Below are 10,123 nucleotides of genomic sequence, written 5' to 3'. Positions count from 1 at the left end.
AGTGCCTCGGGGCATTAATACCCTGCCCAGTCCTCCAGTGTGGAGATGACTTCAGTGCCTCAGGGTATTAATAGTCTGCCCGGTCTTCCAGTGTTGAGATGACTTGGCCTTCCCTAGGAGCTTGTGGTCATCTAACCAAAGGTACCTTGCTGTCACCCCAGATATGGCACAGCTGCAGCCTTTGCTGCCCTTGGACTGCCATCCCATACAAGGATGCTACAAATGAGGATGGGCAGAATTCTGGGGCAGACACCTTCGAAGCCTGCCTTTTCTTAGAAGCTGGCCACAGATTCATGGGAACCCTGGTAGCTTGTGTTTTTGCCAGGGCTTAACCTTTTACCTGATATAGTGGGCAAACTCTGCCGTTCCCAAACAGCACTTGTCTTAGGACATGTTTGCGCAGTCCGACTGGTCCCAGGGAAGATGGCAGGGTAAGGAAGGAAAGGGGAGCTCTCACATGTATCCTTCATTATCATTCACTATTAGCAAACAGTGATGGCTGACCACTCACAGAGCGCCAGCCACATGGAGACTACCATGAAACTGCTGAAGACCAGGGTACAGTCCCGCCTGGCTCTACACAAACAGTTTGCATCTCTGGGTAAGCTGGGGCAGGGACTAGGGCCTGACAGCCACTTCTTCAACATACAAACAGAAACTACATCTTTTTCCTCAGAACTTGTAAATCCTGATTACAGATCAAAGAGACCTGTGTTCCTGGCCTTACTGAGCTTTGGATGGTAGGGCCAGTGGGGAGAGCTGCAGGCCCATTCAGACAGAGGTCTGAGCTCCCTGCAGACTCATCAGTTCTGTGTCAGCCCTCAGAGGTCACCAAAGCCACCGGCACAAGTTGACAGGCTCACCAAGGCAGCACATCGTAGGTGCATGCATCACAGATCCATATGCACTTGGCAGGTATTCATGCTGGTACCCCAGTAGCCTGAGAGGGGGAACAATGGGACCCTGTATCCACTGAGCTCACCTTCAGCTCACTGACTAGTTATGCAGGGTCACCCGTTATCCTTTCCCTGAGACCTGCTGAGCAAGTGCTTCTACGTACTGCTGGGCTCCCTGGATTTTCTCTTACGCTCCCAAGCGATTGTGAGCAACCACATGGCTTTTAGTTCATTCAGTAAAAGCTTGATGGGTATTTACAAGACACTAGTAGGGTAGGAGTAAGGTTTTGGAGGGAGCCAGATCTTTTTTGATATTAAAGAATTACTGTCTGCTGGGTGTTGGTGGCCCACACCTTTAGTCTCAGCACTTGGGAGGTAGAGTCAGGCAGACCTCTTGTGTGTTTGAGGAGAGCCTGGTGTATAAAGCAAGTTCCAGGATATCTGGGGCTATACAGAGAAACCCTGTCTCAAAAAACCAAAAATAAAATTAAGTAAAAATGGAAAGACTCACTGTCAGGCTAGGCGTTGGTTTTTCGGGGCCCATCTGGACACCGGCGCCCTCTTCCTGGCGCCAGGCCAGTTCTTTGGTTTCATGTGGACACTGAACTCCAGGAAGCATTGCTCAGGCCATGTTCCCCACTCAGCATTGTCAAGGTCGGATGACTGTCATCCGACAGTATCCCTGTGTTGGCAGATTTGTTTGTTGAAACAGCAGCAGGGAACTGACATAGAACACTGCAGTTGGTTTTTCTGTCAAGGTCAGCTAAGAAATCACAGCCTTCTGGCTATTTGATCTAATTAGCAATTCGTGCCTTGCCGCAGACACTGGCGCTAGTCATGGCTTCAGGGTTCCGATTTGCTACAGTTGTCTGCATTAAGGATAAAGCACCATGAATGCAGGTGCTGCGTCTGACCCCAGGCACACAAACCCTGTATGAAGTGGATGTCAGGTTGAGATGCCTCTGTTCCTGGTATGTGATGAGCAGGTACTTCTTGAGCACCAGATGTACTGAACAAGTGGCAAGGCCACCTCCGCCCTGCAGCAAGCCACAGGCAGATGCTAGTCCCCCAACTGTGGCTCCTGATTTCTACCAGTAATGCCCCTGCTTTACTCTTTCAGAACATGGCATTGTGCCAGTCACCAGCGATTGCCAGGACCTCTTCCCTGCCAAGGTGGTTTCTCGCCTGGTAAAGTGGGTGATAATTGCCCATGAAGAGTACATGGTAGGTAGAACTATAGTCCTATGATCATGTCACCTCTCGGTTCCTGTCCCCCACCCCTGCCATCCGTGCAGAGGCTCTAAAGGAGCAGCAGCTCACACTGGTTCCTGTTCTAGGAGCTGCACTTCACTAAGGACATCGTAGAGGCAGGACTGGCTGGAGACACCAACCTCTACTACCTGGCGCTTATTGAAAGGGGAACAGGTAGGCGAGGCTCTGCTGACCACAGGGAGCCTCTGACGTGTCACACATGCCTGGGAGTTGCCCGAAAGAAGCACAAAAGTCCTAGAGTCCTCCATGGAATTTACACACGCTAGTGACTAGGGGATCACCCCTTTCAGTGAGGACTTGTTCTGTAGCATGGCCATGGTTTCATGTCATTAAATCCTCACAACGGTCACCGGGTGGTGGCCTCATCCCACTCACTAGCTGAGGAAAGTCTGGCCCCACCTCAGCTTTCCGCTTGGCTTTGCTTTCTGTTTTACTTCTCCTTCATCCGGCTAACAGAGGGCAGTGCTGTTTCTCAGATGGTAGAGACTGGATAACAGAGACCCTCCCTTCTACACAGTCCCTCTGGAGTCATGGAACTCTGTGCTTCCTTCTTCTTCTGACATCGGATCCTGACAGGGCCTTCTACAGGGGCCACTGACTTCATCACAGGCATTAGGCTGTTTACCCCTGCCTCACAGCCACGAGCACTGGGCTGAGAACGTCAGTGGCCCTTCATTTGTCAACAGGTTGAGTGATGTAATAGAATTTGTGGGCTGGGGATATAGTTCAGGGGTAGAACACATGCCTAGCATATCTGAGACCTTAGATTATTCCCCAGTACCACAAAAGATAAGTTAAATAGAATTTCCCAAAGCTGGAAGTGTTATTTATAAAGAAGAGCTTATTTAGCTCATAAGTTTGTGGGTTTGCTTGTTACAATTTTTATTAAATTTATTTAATGTATGTGTATGCACTCAGATGTAAGACACATACGCATGCATGCACATGAGTTATCTATCAGGATGGCTTGAGATCGCTTCTTTGCTTCAGCCTTATGGGTTCTAAGGATCAAGTTGGGTCATGAGGTGTGGGAGCAGGCATTGTTACCTTCTGAGCTGTCCCACTGGCCTGCTTTGTTTGTTTCTTTGTTTTGTTGAGACAGAGTGTCATATAGCTCTAGCTGGTCTGGAACTCACAGAGATCTGTCTACCTCTGTTTTAATTTTGTCCTTGAGATCAGCTCAGGCTGGCCAGAATCCCATTATGTAGTCCAGGCTGGCCTTGAACTCATCTTCTTTTTCTTAGCCTCCAGAGCACTGGGATTGCACACATGAGACACCATACCTGGTTTAGTTTTAATATTTGAAGGCTGAAAGTCCCAGGTGGCCTGATGACAGTCTGGTGAGGAGCCTCGTAGCAGGTGATAATGCAGAGAAGTGGAGAAGAAGGCACAGGTGAAAAGGAAGCCAGAGGGAGTTAGGGGCCAATTCTGTTCTGTAACAGCGTTCTGGACACCAAGCAGAGTCTCAAGGCCCTTAATCCTTTCAGAAGGCAATTCCCTCTCATCCCAGACCCAGCTACCTCTCACTAGAGCCCGCTTCTTCAGGTTCAGCTGGGCACCAGCCAGGGCAACCAACTTCTTGTATAAATATCTTTGGGTAATGCATATGAGCCAAATCAGAAGTACCAATCCAAAGCCATCTGGGAGCCAGGGAGGGGGCGCAGGGGGTTAAACCGCTTGCTGCACAAGCCTGATGACCTGAACTTGATTCCCCAAAGCCACGTCAGCATGTGGAATGCAGTGCAGTGCAGCTCTAATCCCCATACTCCTAGGGCAAGAAAGGTCAAAGGCTGTCACCAGAGGGAAACTAGGCAGTTCCGGTTGAGCTCAGTCCTGTACTTCTGCAGCCCCTTACTGGTAGAGAAGTTTCTGTCAGAGCCTCACTGGGACAGATGTGATATGAGAAGCTGGGACCATTTGCCACTAGTCCTAGGTGGGAGTCAGAGCAGGAGGGTCAGGAGTTCAAGGTCATCCTTGATTATAGATTGCACTTGAGGCTAGTTTGAGCTACGTGAGACTCATCAGCAGTGACAACAAATTCTTGAAAGAAAGGAAAAAAAGGGAAAGGGAAGGGAAGGGAAGGGAAAAGGAAAGGGAAGGGAAAAGGAAAGGGAAGGGAAAAGGGAAGGGAAAAGGAAAGGAAAGGAAAGGGAAGGGAAGGAAAGGAAAGGAAAAGGGAAGGGAAAGGGAAGGGAAAGGAAAGGGAAAGGAAAGGAAGAGGCTGGAGAGAAGGCTCAGTGGTTAGGAGCACTGGCTGCTCGTCCTGAGGACCTGAGGTCAATCTCAGCACCCACATGGCAGCTCCCAACTGTCTGTAACTTCAGTCCCAGGGATCCAGTGCCCTCTTCTGCATCCCAGAGGTGATGCATGCATGTTGGTGCCAATATACATGGAGGCAAACAACCAAATACAAGTATACACACATGCACACACGTTTTTAACAAGATTATGACGTTCTCGAGGTAGCAGGGTTTTTAATCCATTGACAAACACCAGCAAGTAGAACACAATTTTTGGGGTAACCAGAGTCATTGTACCTTACACTGGGGACCTGGCAGCTCAGCTTACATCCTAAAACAGTTGGTACCCGCATACTCAGCAGCACCTCAGTTAGAGGAGGCATTTGTGTTGGCTCTGGACACATGTGGAGACCACCATGGAACGCTGGGTAATCACTGAATGTCTGCCTCTCCCTTCTCAGCTAAACTTCAGGCTGCTGTGGTACTGAACCCTGGCTACTCCTCCATCCCACCAGTTTTCCGGCTCTGTCTAAACTGGAAAGGGGAAAAAACCAACAGCAACGATGACAATATTCGGGTAAGGCCCACATGAGTGGCAGGAAACCGGGGAGAGCCCTAGAGAGGTGAGCGGTGGCTAAGCCTGCAGCTGCTGAGGCCGTGGGCAGTGTGTCACTTTCAGGACAGGGACTTACCAGGATTTACAGAACATGCTCACCGCTTAATTTCCCCAAGGCCCACAGCTTTTCCCATGTAGCGCTGTTAACACTGTTAACTGGCAAAGTGTCTGTGTACCACTCCAGTACCTGACTGGGGGGTGACAAGGAAAAGACAGACACACAGACAGCTGCAGTCTGGTGGTCTGATTCGGCTGGAGAACCCTGAGCCCACCCCCAAGCCCGGCATGTTTATTATATAAGGTTGCATAGGGAAGCAGGGCTACAGAGATGGATCGAGGAGGCAGGCTTAGCCAACCTCAACAGGAGCAGGCTGTAGGAAGCCGTCTCCAGGCTGTAAATATCCAGAAAGAGAAAGCTGTGGTGGACACTTTCAGTCCACGCCATCGACATCTACACACAGATGAGAAGAAAAGGCTCTGGCATTCCTCCTAGCCTCATATCAGGCAGGGGGAGGTTTTGCTGTACTTGTGTGGGTCTGAGGCTATGGTCCTAGATAGGCCAGTTCATGTCAACAGCACACATCCACTCCAGGTTTCATGCATTCAGGGTTTCCTGCACCCCCTTTAGCAAGGTGTGCACACACTTTTCATCGTAGCAATGGGGAGACAAAACAGACAGACCTCTAATTTCAAGGCCAGCTTGGTCTACAAAGTAAGTTCCAGGCCAGCCATGGCTACCTAGTGAGACCCTGCCTCCAAAAAAACCCAAAAGGTTTTCTTGTCACCTTGGGCTTCTGTGCGATGGTAAATAAGCTCAGAAGTATTACAGAAGCTCAATTCAGTGAGAGTGCTGTAGCTACTGTCAAGGACAAGCCTCTTGCTGGGACTTTACAGCCTATGACCACAGAACATGTCTTCCTCTACATGCCCATGGTCCTTGCTGGAGGTGGGAAGGTGGGTGATAATCAGGAGGAGCCCATTGTCTTGAGGAAACGGAGGCTGTGGCCCAGCTCCGTGTACAGCTCCTGTGCAGGCATCAGCTGGAGCTCTTGTGGTGCCGTCAGGCTCAGCCATGAGGTAAAAGCATGGCCAGTGTGCTCAGCCATCCTGCGGAAGCAAATGCTGAGGTACTGGCTTCTCACCCACACAGGCTATGGAGAGTGAAGTCAACGTGTGCTATAAGGAGCTGTGTGGCCCTCGGCCCAGTCACCAGCTCCTGACCAACCAGCTGCAGAGACTGTGTGTGCTGCTGGACGTCTACCTGGAGACCGAGAGCCATGATGACAGCTTCGAGGGCCCCAAGGAGTTTCCCCAGGAGAAGATGTGCCTGCGGCTTTCTAGGTGAGTAGAGGGCTGGGCTCTTGTGACTTTTCACAAGATGATGAGCAGAGGTCGCTGTCCTCTAGAAGGCTCTGCCTCACTGGACAGGGCCTGGCACACCACAGAGAGAGAGAGAGCATCTGTCTTTGTAGCAGAAACTTCTGCGGCCAGATTGCCAGGAAGCACTTGTTTTCTCCTTCCTGAGACTTCTAACTGCAGCCTGGCTCGCCTGTTCTTCTTGTCACTCCCTGGAGCAAGCAGCCAAGGAGACTGCCCTGACTGAGCCATGCTACAAAGCTTTGACTGAACTTTGATTGGTTTTTTTGTTTTGTTTGTTTTTTTGTTTTGGTTTGGTTTGGTTTTTGGTTTTTCGAGACAGGGTTTCTCTGTATACCTCTGACTATCCTGAAACTCACTCTGTAGACCAGGCTGACCTTGAACTCAGAAATCCGCCTGCCTCTACCTCCCAAGTGCTGGGATTAAAGGTGTGCGCCACCACTGCCTGACCTACTTTGATTGTTTTTTGTGGGAAACAGCAGGACCTGTTTACTTTTAGTCTCCAAGCAAGCACTTAAGGTAGTGCATCCCCACTGTCCCTAGTGAGTTTGCTGACATCTAAGTCTCTTGGTGCGACTCAGGACAGTCAGGCAGCATAGGGAACAGAAGAAAACCCAGCAGGCTGTGACCATGCTAAGGAGCGAGCAATCCACTGCTGCCAGCACTGAGCCTAGGGCTGACGTGGGGGACTGAGACCTTGTACAGAGTTCAGGCTGGCTCAGGTCACTTGTGTAAAGTTCCCAGGTGACTCCTGCTCCCTGTTTGGGGCTCAGGGTACGCTCTTGGCAACTTGCTATTTATAGTATGTAGACTCGCAGTGCCTCAGACCAGTTTTCCATCTTTATGGGTATTAGGGTTTCTTTCCTGTTCATCTCCTAATGTGTTTTGTTTTTTCCTTTCAAATCCCTAGAGATTACTTCTTAATCTCCCTTCTGTTTTAGACAAGGGGTAAAGAAGAACTGTGTTTGGATTATCTTTATAATCTATCAGGCCTGGTGTTACAACTGATGCCTATAATCTTAGCCCTTGGAAGCTGGAGGCAGGAGGATTGCCATGAGTTCAAGGCTAACCGTGGCTATAGGATAAGCAAAACCAAAAAGTTCCTCACCTTGCTTTCAGTCGTGACAGAAAGGGAGGTGTCCCAGCACTGTCCCTCTTGTCTGGCACCTCTGCTGCCCTGGCTCATGGTGTTATCTAATAATAACCAGAAATGCCCCGAATGGCTACAGGAAGCAGAGCTGATGCCCAGTGCCAGCCTGAGTCTTCTTTCTGCAGTGGTCTGCGTGAAGTCTCAGCTCTTCTCACCCCTCCTCCCACTCCAGCACATTTGCAGGATGGGAGCCCCACGCAGCCTGCGCTTGTTTCTCCCGAATGGTTCCTGGAAGACTCATTTCCTCACGTGTTGAGCTGTGTCCGTGCTGTGGCAAGACTTGACATCAGAGCTGATGGGTGGGTTGCAAGGCTCTTGGCCCGGAGGAGTCCAGCCACTGCTGGGGTTCAGATCCTCGGGAGGCTGAGCGCAGAGTGCTGCTGTGAGCTGGTAGACCTTAGCTGCAGCTTGACCTGAGACTTGGCCACTCTGCCTCAGTTTACCCCTCTGCTGTTTGGAGGCTAATGCCGTGAATGATCTCCGCTCCAGCTCCACCTGTGAGGAGGAGTTTCTGTATCTCACCCTCCAGGCGGCTTGTGCTTCCTGTGTTATGGAAAAATGACACTGAGACAGAGAACTCAGCACAGAGCAGGCTGGGAAAGAAGGTTTTATACCCTTCAGCCACTTTCCTTACCTTTACACTCTGCTGCCCACTCACGTATGTCTTAGTTCCTTTTTCACTGTGATAAAAACACCATGATCAGCCGGGCAGTGGTGGTGCACGCCTTTAATCCCAGCACTCAGGAGGGACAGGCGGGTGGATTTCTGAGTTTGAGGCCAGCTTGGTCTACAGAGTGAGTTCCAGGACAGCCAGGGCTACACAGAGAAACCCTATCTCGAAGAAAAAAACAAAAAAACCCACCATGACCAAAACCAGCTTGGGGATGAAGGGGTTAATCCCAGTTTACAGTTAGCCTTTCATGAAGAGAAGGCAGGGCAGTAACTGAAACAGAGACCATGGAGGAATGCTGCTTACTGGCTTGCTCTCCATGTGGCTTGCTCACTCCACTTGCTTCTTCCCATGTGACTCTGACTTGTGTTAAGTTGAGGAAAAACTACCCTGTCCCCCTACTCCTTAGACCAAGTCCCAGAGTGTCACCAGTTACTGCTGTCGGACCCCTTTTTGTAAATGTTTGTCCTTATGGAGCTGTGTATAACATATCCCTTTGTGAAGTTTTTGCTTGAGGTCACAGAATTACTGCTAAAATCTCCACAGGAAGGAAGTTTGAACATAGATCATGGCCTGCCTGGCCGTGACTTGGCCTTCCTGGAACAAACAGGCTTTGGTGTCAGCTCTCTGGTTGTGTTCTGTTGCTTCCTGGCCATGTACTATTGTGCACTGTCTTGTTTCCTTTGCAGTTGTAGAAATAACTGTTTGTTGAAAACGTTATAAGCAATGATCCAAAACATGTTTGGGCACTGGGCACTGTCCCCAAAATGTCTGACTAAGGGATCTTCCAGGTTCGCACGTTTGTGAGCACATAGAGACACTTTTACAAAGATGGTATCACTCCTTCACCAGTGTGGTCTGCTTTCTCACCGTGCCCAGGGCCTGAACTGTGCAGCTCTGACTTTCCCCTGATGACAGCTACGTGGCATTCTCTTGTGAGTGAACTGTAGTTTATTTTATCAGTCCAAAAGGCATGCTACTAACTGTTCTCCCTCCTGTTTCTCTAGGGGTCCGAGTAGGATGAAGCCGTTTAAATATAACCATCCTCAGGGATTCTTCAGCCACCGCTGACCCCCCTCGACGCGTCATCCCCCAAAGCCCTGTCCTGGCTCCTGGGTATCTGCTTTTGGCTTTGGCCGCATGTGGCTCTTAATATTTTCCAAAGACACCAGCTAATTAAAATGTCATCTGACCAAACGGACTCTGTTTGTAGCTCTTTGGGCAGTCTGGAAGAGCAGGTGGGATCATGGTAGCGTGAAGAATTTCTGGATGCTGTTTTTAAGGGTGGCTGATAATGTAGGATGTAGCCTGCTCATCTACACTCTTCCAAACAAAAGCATGGTCAGGCCTGTCACAGCAATACCCAGTCCCTGGTACCAACTTCTGTCTTAGTTAGGGTTTTTCTGCTGTGAACAGACACCATGACCAAGGTAATTCTTATAAGGACAATACTTAATTGGGGCTGTCTTGCAGGTTCAGAGGTTCGGTCCATTATCATCAAGGCAGGAACATGGCAGCATCCAGGCAGGCATTGTGCAGGAGGAGCTGAGAGTTCTACGTCTTTATCTGAAGGCTGCTAACAGAATGATGGCTTCTAGGCAGCTAGGATGAGGGTCTTAAAGTCCACACCCACAGTGACACACCTACTTCAACAGGGCCACACCTTCTAATAGTGCCACTGCCTGGGCCGAAGCATATACAAACCATCACAGAAAGTGAGCACACCAGGGTTACCTTTTGAATAGGAGAGTGAGACCTTAACACTTGAGGGTCTTTGGGACAGTGACTTGATAAGTGTCTTTACTCCCAGGACTTCAGAGTGCCCCAGCCCACAGGACACTTTATTCCATGGTCCTTGAAGGGGATCACAAACCTAGAGAGAAATGGGAATAAAGAAAGAGA

At 49.8% G+C, this 10,123-nt stretch overlaps 1 protein-coding gene across 2 annotated transcripts in view; it reads left to right on the top strand.

The window, feature by feature from the left end:
- Thoc5 (THO complex 5) overlaps window positions 1–9,417 on the top strand; it is a 33,686-nt gene extending 24,269 nt beyond the window's left edge. Inside the window, exons 15-20 of one of the 2 annotated variants that reach the window (XM_021210405.2) lie at window positions 487–601; window positions 2,017–2,120; window positions 2,234–2,321; window positions 4,870–4,985; window positions 6,175–6,365; window positions 9,229–9,417. In XM_021210405.2, the coding sequence (XP_021066064.1) occupies window positions 487–601; window positions 2,017–2,120; window positions 2,234–2,321; window positions 4,870–4,985; window positions 6,175–6,365; window positions 9,229–9,292 (678 nt within the window). In that variant the 3' untranslated portion in view covers window positions 9,293–9,417. The remainder of the gene's footprint in view (window positions 1–486; window positions 602–2,016; window positions 2,121–2,233; window positions 2,322–4,869; window positions 4,986–6,174; window positions 6,366–9,228) is intronic. The other variant, XM_029545293.1, reaches the window with a different exon arrangement.
- The last annotated feature ends 706 nt before the right edge of the window (window positions 9,418–10,123 follow it).

The sequence above is a fragment of the Mus pahari genome, chromosome 13 (genome assembly GCF_900095145.1).
Source record: "Mus pahari chromosome 13, PAHARI_EIJ_v1.1, whole genome shotgun sequence".
Lineage (NCBI taxonomy): Eukaryota > Metazoa > Chordata > Mammalia > Rodentia > Muridae > Mus > Mus pahari.
The sequence above is the reverse complement of the archived record's forward strand: the minus strand, read 5'-3'. Positions and strand labels throughout refer to the sequence as shown.